Here is a 19714-nt window from a genome sequence, read left to right as displayed (position 1 = left end):
GCTTTTGAAAATACAAATCTAGATCTAGATGAGGAATTAATGGATGACCTTGCTCAGAATGGGTTGAATGCTATTGATGTTGATGAACGTATTTCTCCAATAGATCACTTCCCTGGATCTATTGAGAATACAGATCTGAATGTTAATCCTATAAAGGATCCTGTTGTGACCGAGAAAATAGTAAATGATGGAGTTGTTAACTCAATTCCAGAAGATGTTGTTAAGAATCAGGTTGAAGCTCCGAAATCTTTTGCAAGCTTGTTTACTGATAACAGGAAGAATGGTCAGGGTTTAAACCTGAATTATGTCCCTCCTAACCAAGAAAATACTGCTATATTTTCATTGGAAGATTGGAAAGAAGGAGAAGAATACTGGAGATATGCTTTAATTGGCTATGTTATTGGTCTCAACGTTAGATTTAAATCTATGGAAACTTATGTAAATAAGTTGTGGGGGAAAATCTCTATTCCTGAAATTCATCTAATAAAGCAAGGTGTATTTCTCTTTGATTTCCAAACTGAAAAGCAAATGTGTGATATTTTGGAAGCGGGGCCTTGGTTCTTTGGCTCAAGACCTCTGGTCCTCAAGCCATGGAATATTGACACTGATATGGAAAAGGTTCAAGACTATAATTACCCTATGTGGGTGCAATTTCCAAACCTACGTCTGAATCTTTGGAGTCCTACTGGGATTAGTAAAATTGCTACTCTCATAGGAAATCCTATAACCACAGACAAGCTCACTGCAACAAGGAAAAGGTTATCTTATGCTAGAGTGTTATTAGAAGTGAAATTGCCTCTAAAATCTTCTCTCCCTGATCAACTTGTTATACAAGGGCCTGATGGAAAGAGCTACACACAAAAAGTGATTTATGAGCTTAAACCAAGGTGGTGTGATACCTATAATATTATTGGTCATCTTACTGAACATTGTAGAAGGAAAACTGGGAAAATGAGATGGGTGCCTATTCACAGAGAAAAGAATGTCGGGAAAACTCCAGTTCCAAATGTTGCTGATGAAACCTCTAGGGCAGATTCTGCTAAAGCAGCTCCTGATATTGAAATGATTGTAGATGAAACTTCTGGAGCAAATTTTGATGCACATGCACAGAATATTACTGATGATTCTGGGGGATCTGGAATCAAACATGGAAATCAAGCTATCTCTGAATCTTCTTCTGGTGCACGTGCACAGAAGGAACCTGTTGGAAAATCTGGCTCTGGAATACAAATTTCCAGAATTATTAGTTCACCCCCTCTTCAGCATTTCTCTTCTCCTGCTATTAATACTACTGGATTTACCAGTGTTACAAAGGAGAAATCTGCAAAAAGAAATAGTGGGAAAGTAAATAACCAGGGATTATCTCAGGTATCACATTTCTCTCCCTTGGAGCATCAAGACTTTGCCCCAGACAGGGGGGGTCTAAAGTTCTAATGCATTTAGCTATTTGGAATGTGAGAGGATTTAACAAATCCTCTAAGCACATGATGGTGAAGCACTTAATATTCCAATATAAGCTTCCTTTTGTAGCCCTCTTGGAAACTAAGGTAGTCAGTGGAAAAATTCAATCTATTGCAAATAAAGTGACCAAAGATTGGCACTGGTTTTCAAATTGTCATCAAGCAAATAATGCTAGGATCTGGATTCTTTAGGATAGTGACATTCTTTCAGTGCAGCTACTTAGATCCTCAAATCAATTTATGACATGTGCTGTTGAGTCAAAAGACTGCAGATTATCATGTTTAATCACTGTGGTATATGCTCTCAATGATAATTCTGGAAGAAAATCTCTTTGGCATGACATTTTGGCATTTAAACAAAATGTTTCCTGTCCTTGGATCATTGGAGGGGATTTCAACACTATTATTGACAACAATGAGAAAATTGGTGGATCTTTAGTTACTGATGCAGAAACTGAAGATTTTCAGGATTTCATCTCTTCCTGTCAACTTGTACATCTAAAGACTAATGGATGTTTTTTCACTTGGTGCAATAAACAGGATATTGACACAAGAATATGGTGCAAACTTGATAGAGTTCTGGTTAATGAAGATTGGATTCAAAAATACAACTCAAGCCAGGTTGAATTCTTGACTCCAAACTGTTCTGATCACTCCCCTGGTTTAATCACAATTGAAGATGAGGAAATTGAGGTTAAAAGGCCTTTCAAGTTCTTTAAGATGTGGATTAGTCACCCTGATTTCCTCTCAACAGTCAGATCAGTTTGGGATCAGGTTGTTACAGGATACAAGATGTATATATTCCATACCAAACTCAAGAAACTCAAGCCAGTTCTAAAGGAGTTGAATAAAAGGCATTTCATGAATATAAGTGAGCAAGTATTAAGAGCTAAAAATGATCTAGTTGAGGTCCAGGAGGACATGAGCAATGATCTTTTTAACCCCTTACTAGTTTCAAAAGAGAAGGAATGTCTGGAAAAGTATGTGAGATTGCTAAATTGTGAAACTTCTTTCTACAGACAAAAAGCAAACATTAAATGGGGGATATATGGTGACAAATGCACTCAATTTTTCCACTCTATTATGAAAGCAAAAAGACACCAAAATAGAGTGTTATCTCTCTACACTGAAAATGGAGTAAGGATCACTGAAATGTCTGATATCATGACACCAAAATAGAGTGTTATCTCTCTACACTGAAAATGGAGTAAGGATCACTGAAATGTCTGATATCATCAAGGAATTCATTGAATATTATCAAAATCACTGAAAATGGAGTAAGGATCACTGAAATGTCTGATATCATCAAGGAATTCATTGAATATTATCAAAATTTTCTGGGTGTTTCGCCTCCTGTTGGTTTGCCTGACCCTGAAGTAATAGCAAATGGCCCGATCCTTTCTTCAATTCAAAGTAATGAGCTGGGTCTTCCTATCACAAGAGAAGAGATAAAAAAAATGCTATTTTCTCAATGGCTGATGACAGAGCCCCTGGACCAGATGGTTTCAATGCCTCATTCTACAAAGCAGCTTGGGAAATTATCAAAGAAGATCTTTATCTGGCAGTTGAGGAATTTTTCTATTCTGGCAAACTTCTAGGGACTCTTAATTCTACCTCAATCACATTGGTTCCTAAGGTACTCAACCCTAAATCTCCATCTGATTTTAGACCAATCTCTTGTTGCAATTGTGTCTATAAGATTATTGCCAAAATAATTGCTTGTAGAGTTCAGAAAGTAATGGGTTTTTTGATTAGTGATGCTCAAAGTGCTTTTGTAAAAGGTAGAATTATCTCAAATAATATCTTGCTTGCTCATGAGCTTATAAAGCACTATGGGAGAAAACAGTCTTCGTAGAATTATCTCAAATAATATCTTGCTTGCTCATGAGCTTATAAAGCACTATGGGAGAAAACAGTCTTCACCTAGAGCCATCCTCAACATAGACTTGAGAAAGGCCTTTGATACCATAAATTGGAGCTTTATTGAGGCAATGCTGTCAGGTCTGGGGTTTCCAACTGCTATGATTAATTGGATTATGGAATGTATCACTACCTCAAAATTTTCCATGTCTCTCAATGGATCTCTCCATGGATATTTTTATGAGGCTAGAGGACTAAGACAAGGGGATCCCCTCTCCCCATATCTTTTTGTGCTAGGCATGGAATACCTGTCAAGAAAGCTTAATACTCTCAAAAATGACAATCTGTTCAAATTTCATCCTAAATGCTGTCTGATTTGGAAATTGCCCTTCTCTGCGTCCAAAATTCTGCTTTTTGTTTCTCCAATTCTTATTTCTCCCACTGTGATTGTCTTGCCAGAATCGCTTCTTTGGGTAGGAGCTGCTCGCCTCATTCTTTGGTTTTGTGTCAATTTCTCTGGAATCTAACCCCAATAAATGTTCTATATATATGAGTGGTATCAGTGAAAATTTGAAGCATCAAATCTGCTCATATCTAAACTTCTCTGAAGGAGTCTTGCCAGTAAGGTATCTGGGTATGCCTCTTATAACAAAAAAGTTATCTTGGATGGACTGTTCTCCTTTAATCAGGAAAATCTCTGAGCAAATTCAAAACTGGCAAAAGAGGAAGACTTTATCATATGCTGGGAGGCTACAATTGATAAAATCTGTCATTCTGGGTATCCGTGAATGGCAAATTTTGATAGATAGGTGAACTCTTCTTCATATTCAGCTACTGTCTTATCACCTTGCTCTAACTTTCGAAACTCCTGTTCTTTTTGTTTGCGAACAGTTGAAGGAAAATATTTTTCATAAAAAAATCTTTTTAAACTCCTCCCATGATAACTTGTATGCCTTCTCACCCAATGTCCTGACCTGCATTTGCCATCACCCGTAAGCGCGATCCTTTAACATGTATACTGCATAATCAACCTTCTCCTCTTCAGGGCATTTCATGTATGTGAAGACCTTTTCCATTTCTGTGATCCAATGCTCAGCAATCATAGGATCAGTCACTCCCTCAAAACTGGGTGGAGATAGTTTCTTGAATTCTCCCATGCCACTTCTTAATTTTGGGTGTTCCTCACAAATAATTACATCTTACCTTGTAAAATCCTAAGCAAAATTGATAGGATGTGTTCAGACTTTCTCTGGAATCACAAAATACCTTTAGTTTCCTGTACAAAGATCTGTCAAGAGGAAAAATTTGGAGGATTGGGTGTTTTCTCAGCAAGAACATGGAACTGCGCAGCTGCTCTTAGATTGTTGTGGATGATTCATCTCAAGAAGGACCTCTTATGGATTAAATGGATACATGAGAATTATTTATAGTCAAATAATATCTGGCAGGTTCAAATTAAGCCAAATGCCTCTTGGATGTGGAAACAGCTTTTAAAAGCCAGAGATGTTCTGATTACAAGCTTTGGATACCACATTACTGTCACGCCCCGAAACTGCAGCGGAATATCATAAAATACGGGGTACGCGACAGCAGCGACCCGTGCACGAGACAAGTCTTATGCACGAGGTGGAGATAGTTTCTTGAATTCTCCCATGCCACTTCTTAATTTTGGGTGTTCCTCGCTTTGACCACTCGTCCGATTGCGATCAATTTGATCTTGTTGTCTGGTGACTACAGATGTCACTGCTTACAGCAGATCCATCAATGCATTGTTGTCTATTGAGTTTCCGGAAGTGGACCCATGAGCAGTTCTAGATCTTATCATATCACCTATCGTCTGATTTAGATCCCTATCTCCGTTAGGAGGGGTTTGCTCATTACCGAAAGCCATATCTTCCTATAATAAAATATTTATATGCATACATATATATATATATACGTATGTATACAGACATATATCACATAATTGATCCATACGCTAACACTCATCTAGCTCATATACTCTATAATAGCGTGCCCTACAAGGTTTCTAATGTCGAAACCTAAGCTCTGATACCACCTTACTGTCACGCCCCGAAATTACAGCGGAATATCATAAAACACGGGGTACGCGACAGCAGCGACCCGTGCACGAGACAAGTCTTATGCACAAGTCAAGCCTGGCAAATCATATCGCATAGTTTATTTTCAAATAGTAATAAACCTGCTGATGATAGAAATCAGAGCAACTATATATATATATATATATATAAGATCGGTACTTACAGCCCACAAGCTCACCGTTATAAGCATTTTTACAAAACAAAACAAAATACGCTGAAGGTAACATCAACAAGAAGAGGCTCTCCATATAACAAGAAGAGGCTCAAACCAAAAGTCGGCTAATAGGAAGCTACGCCGGATCTGAAAAATATTTAAAAACAACGGGGTGAATTAAAAACAACGGGGTGAGCTAACGCTCAGTGAGAACATTTCCCACTAGAGTTCCTAGATAACTAACAAAATAGTAATAAGTCAGTGAGAACATTTCCCACTAGAGTTCCTAGATAACTAACAAAATAGTAATAAGAATAGTTCTCAGAATTTAACAAATTTCAAGTTTTGCATGAGAAATTCACAGATAGCAAACTACAATCCAAATATCGTAATACTGTCATTTTTAAGAAAGAATACAACAATTATATTTCCTTTCTCATGTGCAACTGAATAAACTGTGAAATTTCTTGGAATTAAACCATTTTTGAATCAAGGTAAACATTAAGAAGGAAAAGAACTACTAATTTGTACAAAATCAGAGAATTGTTATTTTGTTAATTTCACAGTCAATTATCAGAATCTCATTTCTCGATGAGTATTTCATGAATGTAAAAGTCACCCCATAGGTCACACTAAGGCTACGAATTTTAGCCCAGTAGCAAGGGAATGCGTAACCGCATCAGATAACAGATAATTCCCGAGAACCGAATGCACCTAACACTGCCATAGGCTACTGGCCAAATACAGAGGGGCCAGAACAGATTTCAGAAGGGCCAATACAGAAGGGCCAAGGCCAATACAGAAGGGCCAAATAAAGGTGCATTCACCATATGGCAGGCAGAACCAATCCATAGTGGACTATTTGAGGGTTTGAAAACATCGAGATCACATGTCAAATGAGAAATACTTTGCATATCAGAATTTGCATATATTTCAAATGAAATTGACAAGGTAAAACTTCTCATTTCAGTTAAAGGAGATTACAGATATTTACATTTTCTTTTATCAGATACTAAGTTACGGCAAATCTTTGAATCCGTTAAACGGTTGAAATACGTTCCAATTACTTCATCAAAACTTTCAGATAAATCAAAGTCTACAATTATTTGAAAATTGCATGAGAGCCAAATTTATTTTTCCATATTTTACATAAGTTCAAATTGACTTTTCATATATTGTACGAGGCTACCATCATATTGTAGGATAGACCATAACAGAAATAGGTCAAATCTTTCTATACATGAAAAGACATATTATTTATTTATTTATTTTTATCACAAGATAATTCAAATATAAAACTCATGCAATTTCATATTATAAAATACTAGTGAGAAATGAACTCACCTCTAGTGGTCACGACTTTCTCAAACTATTATTCTCCCGAATATCAACCAGAACCTATAATGTAAGATATAGGACTAATTATTAATTCAGAACAAACATATATTATAGGTAAATTAATTCATATCCTAAAGCCTAATAATTTCAGATATAATCAATAATAATTGAATTATGCAGGGGTTATAGGAAATTTTATCAAGTCTAAAAATTTTATTGTTTATTCCTAAGACTGGACTTATTTACAACTTGAGTAAGTAACAGGGGCTAAACAGATATTTTCCATCCTTTTTCAAACATAACTCACATTATTAAGGTCTGTTTCAAAAATTTTCATGGTTCAGGGGGCTTAAAGCAATTTTCCTCTCCTTACATCATTTCAACAGATCATCTTCCTCCCCACCTTCTTCTTCGTTCCTTTTCTTTTTTTTTTCTTCTTTTTTTTCCGGTTCCCTCTCTTCCTCTTTTTCTTTCGGTTTTTCTCCTCTCTCTCTCTCTCTCTCTCTCTCTCTCTCTCTCTCTCCTCTCTCTCTCTCTCTCCTTTCCATGTCTCGCCAAAACATCACGACCACGGCAAGGGATCGCCGGCGACTAGGGATGGCCGGTGGTCAGACCTCACCGAACTAGGGTTAGTTATTTTTCTTTCTTTCTTTCTTTTTTTCAGTTTGTTTCATGCATCATAAACACATAAGAAAAGTCCTTTTGCAAACCCTAGATTCCTTTATTTTACATTTATAACAAGTTAACTTCCTTATTCATTCAAATTTGATTCAATTTACTAAGATTTACTATGAAATTGAAAGGAGACTATACCTCAATTAATTTGGATGTTGATTTGTTGCATTGATTTCCTTTCTCCCTTCACAAGCCTTCTAAAAATTTCAGGATTTCTGTTAGGGAGGAGAGGTGTGATCTGTTTAATTGTTTGTTTGTTTTTTCTTTCTTCATCTCTTTTTTTTTTCTTCCAATTTCCCTATGTTTTCTCTGAATTCTCTACTTTTATTCTTCCGTTAAGAGGTGCCGACCAATACGTCAAATGATATTTAGCCACACAACTGTTAACGTGGCAAATAATCAGGGGTTAGGGTAAAATCCCAAAATTACCCCTAATTAGTTCTTTAATCTGTCATTAAAAAATTATTAATCAAGTTTTTAAGGCACTAATATTTGGGTTATTACAGATACTCTATCTTATTATTGCTCAGGGTTTTTTTCAGAATAATAATGAAGCTGTAGAGCAACATGATGAGATAACTGATTAGTTAAAATTACCTCAACATCTGAGGTTTTGAAAAATGATCGCAATGATGAATTAAAAACTACATTGTGATGTGGAGAGAATAAATATAAAGACTAGAGAGCTTCCCACTGAGAGGAACTATATACTCTATTTGAAGAAATATGATGCCTAAACAAGGAGTTGATGGTACTAAATATGAATATCAATTTGAAAAGTAACAAGAACTAAGGATGGACTTATCCGTAAAAAATATTTTGGATATGCCCACAAAGAACCCTAGTCGTCCATCTTCATATAACAAACTAGTGAACAAGAAAGGGATGAAGAAAATAGAGGTGCCGAAGGCTTATAATCTTTTAAAGTGATGGAGGAGCAAACTATCAAAGGTTAGTTAAGTTTATTGTTAATGGTAGCTGATAGATGTTTAAGTCTAATAATTGGTTGTTAAGTTTATAGATTTATTGTTAACATTACAGTTTAATTGTTAATGTTATAGATTTGATATTAAGTATATGGTCTAATTGTTAATGTTACAGATTGGTTGTTAAGATTACAATTTAGTTATTAAGGTTACATATTGATTATTAAAGTTACAGTTTAGTTGTTAAGGTTATAGGTTGATTGTTAAGATTACAGCTTACATGGAAGAGTTTACAGATTGGTTGTTACTTTTAGTTGGTAATTATTAAGTATAATTAGTGGTTTCATGTCAATCAATGTTTTCTGTGTCAGGCTTTCCACCTAAGATATACACTTCACCTAATAGAGAGGTGGAGAAGGAAATCCCTCCATCTATCGTTCAGATTGAAAAGAAGGATTTTGTTGAAGAAGATAATTTTTCCAGAAATAAAATTGATTTTGTTGTTGATGATGGAAGAGATGATGCTAAAGATAATGAAGTTCCTTTAAGTGTGAGATGGAGGAAATAAAACTTAATAGGAGAAAGAGGAATGCAAATGTGGAAGAATAGTTGTAGAGAAGAAGAATCAAATGATTGGTTAAGCATTTGTAACATGTTATTAGCCCTTATACTGAAGGAAAGAGGAATGAAAAAAAAATATGTAGAACGAGGGGGATAAAGATAGAGTGAAAGTGGGTTCAAGGATATAGTATCCGCCAAGCTACTTGGTCATCCCCTTAAAATTTAGAAGACCTTTATATATTCTCCTATATTCGAGAAAGAAAAAAATTCTAAAAGATATAAACATTGGGATTCTTTTCCCTAAAGGCTTCGTGATCAAATTGTATAATGAGTACATAATTCTACATAACTTTACGATCTCAGAATATATAGTAGTCAAACTGACAAAAGGGGAGAATAAAATTATCAATCATTTTAGTATTTACAGGTACAACAAGTAAGTATTTAGATTATATGTTAAATTTATTGCTAGTTGTTAATGTTTTCTCTTAGTTGTCAAGGTCATCTCGTAGTTGTGAAGATTACCACTTAGTTGTTAAGGTTATCTCTTAGTTATTAAGTTTATTACTTAGTTGTTAATGTTATTACTTAGTTGTTCAAATTATCTCCTAGTTGTTAAGGTTACTGCTTTATTGTTAGGTTTACAGTTTGTTGTTATGTTTATCATAGTTGTTAAGCTTAATGATTTATTGTCATTGTTAGCTATTGGTTGTTAAGGTTATTAATTATTTTTTTATAGATTATTAAAAGTGTACAGTTCTCAATAGTTAAGCATAGATAGATTTGAGTTGCTTAACATCCTACGTGGTGGTCGACTTCACGATAGTGTAAGATTCATATTATAACATTTCTTTATTATGTCATAAAGATATTCTTACTAATTAAATTCAAATTAATTATATATTGTTTATCATTTTCTAGGTTGTTGAAACGCTAATAGACACACTACGTTAATGGTTAGCTATGCCTCAGAATGAAGCATTAGCCAAAAAATATGGCCTTATCTCTGTATTATTTTCCGTAAGTATTTATTTGTCAATATCATATATCTTTTATGATAAACATGATTGACCTATTTAATTTATCATTATAGCACAAAATACATGCCAAACAAGTAGTCTACAAGGATGCTTATAATTTTTTCATTAGAAAGTTCATCATGGCTAGAGTTAATATTCTAATAGTTCTCATTGTCCAATATGATCATTGGCATCTTCTTGAAGTTGATCTTCAAAATAATGTTGTCAAACACTATTGCTCAAGAAAAAGACCGATCTGGTCATAGAAAATTTGTACTCAATATGATTAAATTCTTTAACCATATAAAAATTGGCTTCAAAGAAAAGAATGTATTTCTCGTATTTAAAGATGAAACAGTTCCATGTGGGAAATAAAAGAGATTGTAAGTTTTAGGAAACTCTACCTTTTGTAATTTTTTATTCATTAGTTGTTAAAATATCAGATTAGTTGTTAATTTACGGTTTAGTTATAATGGTTTTAGATCAGCTGTTAAGATTACAGAGTGGTAGTTAAGATTTAACTGGTAGTTGTTAAGGTTATAGTTTAGTTGTTAATCTTACAAATTAGTTATTAAGTATGTAGTGTAGTTGTTAATATTACAGTTTAGTTATTAACCTTACAGATTGGTAGTTTAATTTATAGTATAGTTGTTAAAGTTATAAATTAGTTATCAAGTTTACAACAAAGTTGTTAAGGTTACAGATATATTATTAAGTTCATAGCCTAGTTATTAAGGTTTCAGTTTTGTTAATGTTAGAGAATGCTTGTTAATATTTTTTATATGTTTATATATAGGTATGACTGCAGACTTTACACATACCTGTATATAAAAGCTATTCTTAAAGGAAAAGATATCATACACCTCACACCATAAGATCACACAAGATGGATCATATGAGCGAAGCTAACCACTTATCTACTAGTCGAAGGGAGAAAGAAGAAAAAACTCCTTGGTAAACTTAACGATGATGACCTCGGCAGATTTGATAAACAATGTGATGATTCACCAATAGATGAATCAATAGACATGTCTAACTATGTTAAAAATAATTTTAAATGATTCTCAAAGCACTCTTAATTGTTGTAAATATTTGTTTGTTTATGGTATATTGTTAAATTAATATGATGTTCTTTCTTTGTATGCTTGACAACAAAGTTAATAATCACAAAAGTTTATCAGCTTAAACATACTTTAACATTATTCAAACTTATAATCTTAACAACTAAATCAAAATTATAATAGCTATACATTTAGCTTAACAAATAATTTATAACCTTAATAACTAACCAATCAGGTTAACATCCAATACCTAAGGTTAACAGTTAATACAAAAAACTGGCAACTAACACTAAACCTTAACAAGTAACACCAAATGTTAACAACAAATACAAATGTTAAACAACTAACACTTAGGGTTAGCAGCATGTACAAAAAATTAATAGCCAATACAAAATGTTAATGTCTAATATAAAAGCTTAAAGACTAGATAGGCTCATTGCATGTTGCTCGATTGTGACCTTCCATGTGGCATCGAGGGAACTTAACAGGCTGAGTATTTAGTGACTTGTTGTTCCTTCATCTAATACATGGTATTCCATGTATTTTTTTAGTAAGGGGAGGTTTTAATCAATAGTCTTCTGACTATAAAACATGCTTCTCGTAATTTAAAATAGGAAATATGATTGGTTCATAACTTCTTCTGAATACTTCAATAGTCATAAACAACCATAATGATGATAAATATCTCATCCCATCTGTTTGGTGGGAAAATTTGAATGAAGAAAATGAGAAAATGAATTTGTATTATTCTCTCTAACAGACTTAGAAAAATAATTAATTACAATTCTCTCGATACAATTTCTCTCTAACAGACTTAGAAAAAGAAATTGCAAATCTTCTCGATCGGTTTCCTAATTTACAAAAGAGAGAAGAGATCGACAGAGATCCCTCCCTTTGTTTAACCTGGGTTCTTCTTGGTGTCGATGGGAGTTTAGATTCTTGTATCCCATTAACGATCCGAATACCTCACTGGAACATTGTCTTCGCCTCTTGACTCAACGTCTTGGATGAACTTGCAAAACAAGTTTAAAACTCTTGAAGAGTTGATAACTCTGAACGAGTTTGAAACTCTATGAAAGAGTTGATTAAACCGAAATTGGTTAATTTGTAAGCCAAGGATGAAGAAAGCTCCTATTGCTGAAGAATGCTCTAAGCTCTCCAAGGATTAATGCCGATCTCCTTTAAAGATGATCTGCCAAAAGATCTATTCTTTGCTGTCAAAAAGAAGATGAATTGGAGATCCCAAACTTAGTTGAGTTTCTCTCTATTTATAGGGGATTAAAGGGGTGTAACCCCCCCCTTAAATCTCTCCTTAATGAGGGTTTAATGGGGTGTAACCGCCTCCCATAAATCTCTCCATGATAGGATGGTGATCCTCTCAAATCGTGGGGAGAAAACGGTTTCTGGAACCGTTCAACCCGTGTTTGAACGAGTCAAACACAGAATTTGCGTTTTGGGTACGAACTCTGTATTTTGGACCTGGGACGCAGAGTTGGGCTCTGCATTTAAGCCTGAAAACACACGAATTCCATGTTCTGAACCTAGGACGCAGAGTTGGGCTCTGCATTTGATCCTAAAAACGCACGAATTCTGTATTATGGATCAGAGATGCAAAGTTGGGCTCCGCATTTGAGCCTGGAACGCAGCCACAAACTCTGCATTTTTATTGTTGGGACGCAGAGATGAACTCTACGTTTTGAGTCCACGAACTCTGTGTTTTGTTGTTGGAACGCAGAGATGAAGTCTGTGTTTTGAGTCTACGAACTCTGTGTTTTGTCATTAGAACACAGTCTACGAACTCTGCGTTTTGAGTCTACGAACTCTGCGTTTTGTCGTTGGAATGCAGAGATGAACTTTGTGTTTTGAGTCTACAAACTCTCAATTTTGTCGTTGGAACGCAGAGATGAACTCTACGTTTTGCATCCACGAACTCTGTGTTTTGACTCTAGAATGTAGCAATGACCCTTAGGTGAGCTTGGCGAGCTTTAGGCTAAGTCCAATATTCAGGCGAAGTCCAGTCTTATAGACGGACTTCAGAACATAACTTGCTGTGAACAACATGTCATAACTTTCAAACCGTAAGTCAGAATTGAACAAATTATATAAGAAAATCGACTATTTCAACGAGACAGAGCCAACCAAACCTACCCTAAAGAGTTCGGTTTGCTCTTGTCTGTTTCACCAAATTCCTTACAGTTTGAGAGATATCTGCGTTTTTATTTGAAGAGACCGTTAATTTGTAGTCTCTTTTGCTAGAGCGTTGCAAAGATCATCATCTTGTAACTTTCGTCTTGGTTCCTTAGAATTTAGAGAGTCATCAAATTGTAACTCCTGATGTTGATTATGAAGGCTGTTGAATTAGAGCTTTCATCGATCTATATAAAAATTTTTAAATTGTAGCCTTCTGGAAGCCGTTACATTGTAATTTCCAACATTGGTGTTTGATGGGGATCAGTTATATGTAGTAATTTTTAGACAGCCTACGCCATCCAAGTAATTGTAGCAGAAGCGTGCTTGCAAGGTAAATGCATGATGTCTCAAAACCTGTATGAGCATGTCCATTTCTTCAAATCTACATGACATGTTTTATTAGATTCAACCTCCACAATATCTTGTATTGAATGCATAACATGTAAATAGCATCGTTAATGAATACTATCTCTCAATACTATCTTAGCTTCTAGACATAAGTATCCAGTCTATTTCGATGTCAAAACTCTTCTATCATGCATGTGCTCTATGATTTTCTTGCGTATCATTTTCACCAAAGGTAAGATTCGTAATATCATGCCTTTCTTACGCAATTATTAGGATTCAACAACATTCAAAGTAAACATGGCCATATGTGTAAATTACATGAAAAAAACTCATAGGTTTGATAAGTAATATGTAGCCTTAATAACAATGTGTAGCCTTAACAACTAATATGTAGCCTTAACAATTAAATTGTAATCTTAATAACTAATGTGTAACCTTCATAAATAAACTATAACCTTAACAACTAAGGTGTATTCTTAACAACTAAAATTACCTTAACAACTCTGGTGTATCTTTAACAACTAATTATTATGGTTAATAAGTAATATGTAACCTTAACAACTAATGTGTAAACATAAGAAATAAATTGTAACCTTAACAAGTAGTATGTAACCTTATTAACTAAAAAGTATACTTAACATCTGTAACATAACCTTAACATCCAAGTAAAAAACTCATCAACAAACTAAATTTAACAATATCTTACCTTATACCAGAGAAATAAGCATTTGATCATCTTTCTGGGGAGCAAGCCACTATGATAACATAAGCCTTTTGATTTATCAAGGCCAATTCTTTTATGTAATCTTTCTATTAGGCAATTATGAACATATAAGCCACAGATTGTAAAAGTCGCCAAATATTTGAGCATTATTTGTTTTAAGATTCAGTTCTTTAATTTTTTTGAAAATTTTGACTAGATGGAGAACACGCCTAGAATGTAATGCATTTGGAAAGAATTCTTTGACTGCTACTATAATACCGTTATTAATATTAAAAATTATAACTAGTTGATGTAGGGGATTGTAAGGATTTTTCTGATCATATAGTATGGACCATACTAATTGTAAGAACTACTTTTATTCTTCCTCGTTCTCCTGGTCGCATAAGCAATAAGCAAGATAAAATATTTTTTAGTTGCCATAATATCATGTGGCATCAAGTAATATATTGTTATAGAGGTCTTTAAGAAATGTTCCATCTAAAAATAACAGAGACCTACATCTAGCAATGAACCCTTAAAGACAAGCATTATAGCTTATGAACAAACACTTTAACCTATCATCCATCTCATAAATGACAACACAACTTCCTAGATTAGTGGCTTTAACCATGGTCTTGTTCCTCTATAACTACAACAAATAATAATTAACATTAACATATAAACTGCAACCTTAACAACTAAGTTGTATACTTAACAAATAAATAATAAACTTGACAACTAAACTTTATTCTTAACAACTAAGTTGTATACATATGAGAAAACATAACAAGTAATTCGTAACATTAACAACTAACTTGTAACTTGAATCATAAGCCTCATCATTGTCATTGAGCAACTTCTGTTATGTTCTCTCTTTACTATGATACACTTTGTAGTGATTAATCTTGATGCTGAGCTGACAAAGTAAGTCGTTCTTGATATTAATTAGCCGAAGGTTTGGCCTAACCTTCAGAATAGCTTGTATTTGAGTTGCAATAAATTTATAAAATGCCCTTGACTTACTGCATTAGTTCCATGCTGATCGCAAGTGTGAGTAGCATGGAATTTATTTATAGACATAATCGACCAATTTCGAATTGAAGAAGCAAACAACATCCAAGGGCATTTTCTGTATGTCTTTGTATTGGCAATGCACTCTTATACATTTTTGTTTATTATGGTAAAAATCATACTCAAATATTTTTGCAATTGAATAGTATTAAAATGCTAATCTAACTTTAGCAACACTACCAAAATTTTGTCCCTCTTCACGCATGGATGTGTGCCTCTCAGTTAAGATATTGGTTTGGTTGTTAATCATATCATCGATCATCATGATTGTGTCACTAGTAGATTGTCGTTATGAGTATGTTTATCATTGCATGATTGGTTGAACATAGCAAAAGTGCATCCGGGATTTACTGTTAAAATTATCCTATAAAAGTGAGAAGATAGTATTAGATTAATATGGTAGACAAACAACTTAAAATTTTAAAAATTAACAATAAACTTTATCAACTAATTACTAAGGTTAACAACCAACTCATAAGATTAACATCCAGTTTTTAACCTTAACAACAAGTTGTTAAGGTTAACAACTAACTTGTAAGTTAGCAACCAACTCATAAGGTAAACTATAAAACCTCATAAATAGTAAAAAAATGAGTTATATTATGATAAATATCATTTATGGATGAATGAGTATGTTAGTAATTGATTTGAGATTAATTAAGTGTATATATGAGAGTATACAAGTGTTAAACATGCACAAAACAAGTAAAAACATGCACACACATGCAAAACCTGTAGGCTAGAAAATGCCTCGGGTCAGTCGACTGATGCTTACCTATCAGTCGACTGATGACAAGCCATCGGTTGACTGACGGGGCCATTTTCCTAGTCTTATTTGGATTCAGGTCTTTTTGATTTTTTTTTGGGTTTGCCTATATATGTATGGATATATTTCATGAAAATCTCTCTTTTACGTCATATTTCTGAACCGTAGCAGTCACCCTCTCCCCTCAAAATCCCTAGATCATATTTTGCTGATTTTGAAGAGCTTTGTGAAGAATATACCAAGAAGAGGGTGAGATCATCGGTGTTTGTCGAAAGATCGTGTTTTCTTGCACTTTTGGGGATTCCAGCGAGTTTTGAGGCGAGTTTCATCTCCTCCAATTCCATCCTCATTTTTAATTGGTTTCTATTGAGTTTTATTTGGTTTTATCGGGCCTTAAAACCTAATTTAAGCATAAAGATTGTTATTTTAAACTATAAGCTACCAAGATTTGATCTTTATGATTTCAACAGTTATAGAAGCTAATTTTCTGATTTGGATTTAAGAGTTTACACAGATCTAACATGAGATTTTGATAAAGTTGCTTGTTTTAATGATGAACTTGTAAATAAGATTATGTTAGGGTTTGTGCTTTTCCCCAATACATTTATATCTCTATTTTCGTGAAGTAATATGAACCTTAATTACATTAAAACAAGATTTATACACTTGTGTTTTGTAAAAATTTTGATTTTTGTATAGAAAATAGATGTTTACAGGAAATTGTTGACTGACCTCTAGTCGGTCGACCGAAGCACAAGCATTGGTCGACCGATCAAGTTAGATTTGTATGTGCATGATCTTGTGCATGCAGCCGGTTGACTGACATGTGTAAGCTAGTCGACCAATCTGTGTGAAATTGTGAGTAGTGTGTTTTGGTCTTGTGGGTATGATTGTGAACATGAAGTTTGGGTCCACACATTGAGACACGTGCTTGGACATTGGAATATACATTTTGGGGTTGTGTTCGCACGATCTGTTGAGGTGCGTAATATATATTTTTGAGGTCATCATAATATATAGTGACACATATATTGCATTTCATGATTGTGGATGCTTGAGTGGGTTAGTTGGTATATCGCAATGAGACCGCGATAAACTACACTCAGGGTGGCTAGTTGATATACTGCAATGAGATCGCATTAGACTACACTCCATTATGCATCACTATTTTTAAAATTGAGTTGTTAGTTAGCATATCGAAATGAGACCATGGTAGACTACACTCAGGGTGGTTAGTTGGTATACTACAATAAAATCGCTGTAGATTACACCCGTTTAGCATCGTTGTTTCAGATAGAGTATTATTCAGATTGCATTCATGCTCTCATATTAGTTACTCGAGAGTAGGGTATAAGACTTAGGTTGTCATACACGACATATTTTATGTGAGCTTCCTTGACCGGGATATTATATTTGAGACTACGCCATCTACCCGAGGGTAGCGTGAGCATTTTGACATAACTCGTATTGGTTGAGATTTGGAGTTGTATTTCTTATTTTATTCATAGGATTTGGAGTTGGTATTTAGCGATTCACAATTTGAGATACAAGGTATATACATGAGGCTTTCCTTATTTGGATTATTTTGCTCGACGTACCCATTCTCGTGTTGTGGATTTCTAAATATAAATTTCCACTCAGCTTATGATAGATAATTTATATATGTCTGTATGTACTAACCTATATTTTTATATACTCCTAACCCCCTCCCCTTGGGGGTGGTGGAGATTATCTCGCTAGCGCTTTGATGATCGTTGTTTCCCCTCTTTTCAGTTAGCGAGTCAGGCGTACGGAGAGTAGCAGGTTGATGGAGTTTCGGATGAGCTCCTATCATTATTTATTATTAGTAGTTATTTAGAACTCCACAGTAGTTATGATTTACTTTCAGACATTTAGAGTTGTATTTCATTTTGTAAAGACTGAGTACCTAAGTACTATTTCATTTGACTCTATATATTGAGACACTTCACATTGGTTTTAGTTTATCAGTTGTACTTCATTTTACTCAGTTGGAACATGATTATATTATCATTGGATTCTCTCATTTCCTTTATCATGTTTAATGCATTACTATCTTATTTTATCTGCTTTGTACCTATACTTGTTTATAATTGATTCTACTAGAGAGATATTAATGTGATGGTGAAACGTGTTGTCACACTATGTGGGTGCATGACAAGTTTGATATCCTTGGGTTCATCTTGGACTACAGCCTTGAGTGAAATCAGTGGCGTCATAATTGGTATCAAAGCTCTAGTTCCAGCATCATTAGGATTATTCTCTGTCAAGTCGTAGACTGAGTGAGGACGTTATACGTATACCTTAAAAATTATAATTTTTTATGATAACTATCATACTTGATTGAAAAGTATTTACGTGAATGATATGTGATATGATTTACCTATTGTTATATGATACGTTATTTTGTTTGAGGTCTCATTTACTTTGTCTTATAAGCTCTTTTCCTAAAATTATAGATGTCAGGACGAGCTGGGCAAGCTAATCCAGAGCTCGAGCCGCAGTAGGCTCCAGAGTATCTGATCGACCTCATAGTACCGCTTGCAGCCCAGTTAGTTGTGATTGATGAGCAGATGGTGAATCGGGTTCCGCTAGTGAGACCACATCTAGTGGTGTCGCCATCAACACCTCATGTACCTATTGCAGAGGAGTCGCCAGTAGTCACACCACCACTAGCTGTTGATAGGGCTGCAGAACAGGAGGCTTGGCTCCATATGGTGGAGAGCTACCAGAAGGTGAGAACACCAGAGTTTCATGGCCCATCGGATTCACTTGTGGTGCACAAGTGGAAGGAAGATGTGGGGAGCATTTTAGATATACTTAATGTGGACACAACACAGAAGCAGAGGCTAGTAGCATTCAGCCTTAAGGGCGACGCAGGAGGGTGGCACCGACTTCAGTTCACTCCAGAGCAGCGTATGACACTCACCTAGGAGGACTTCATCTTTTTCTTTGACGAGCAGTATGTATCAGCGATGATGAAAGCCAGGAAGGAGTTGAAGCTAGCTCGGTAAGAGCAGGGAGATATGACTATTGCTGATTATGAGAGCAAGTTTGTGGGTTTGCTCAGGTTTACGGGTATGTGGCAGACCAGAGAGCACCAGGCTCATATTTTTTTGATGGGGCTTCATCCGAGTTTACGCCACTATCTTATATCCAGACGATTCCATTCAGTGCAGGAGGTAGCCGATGCAGCTATAGCATAGGAGACAGAGGCCGCCATGTTTCAGAAGGGCAAGGAAGGGAATGCTAGATCAGAGAGATAAAACCCCGTAAATTTGAATATATGGTGATAAATATTATTTATTGATGTTTGAATATGCTAGGAATTGATGTGAGGTCAATCCAATGTATATATGTGAGGGTACAAGAGAATCATGCTTGAAACATGCACAAACAGACTGATTTAAGTCTGTCTAGTCTACTGTTAGTAGTCGACTACTAAGGTCATTAGTCGACTAA

General features: G+C 34.8%; 1 protein-coding gene and 1 long non-coding RNA gene across 2 annotated transcripts; both read left to right on the top strand.

Moving 5' to 3' along the window:
• Positions 1701–2639, top strand: LOC109841859. The gene has a single exon (XM_020410791.1). The coding sequence runs from the start codon at positions 1701–1703 to the stop codon at positions 2637–2639; it is 939 nt and encodes a 312-aa protein (XP_020266380.1).
• On the top strand, positions 7419–18262 carry LOC109843494. The gene is made up of 2 exons (XR_002247700.1): positions 7419–7542; positions 18008–18262. It is a non-coding gene; the product is annotated as an uncharacterized LOC109843494 (long non-coding RNA).

Source organism: Asparagus officinalis, chromosome 5 (assembly GCF_001876935.1).
Source record: "Asparagus officinalis chromosome 5, Aspof.V1, whole genome shotgun sequence".
NCBI classification, from domain to species: Eukaryota; Viridiplantae; Streptophyta; class Magnoliopsida; order Asparagales; family Asparagaceae; genus Asparagus; species Asparagus officinalis.
Note: the sequence above shows the minus strand (reverse complement) of the source record. Positions and strands in the feature narration are given on the sequence as shown.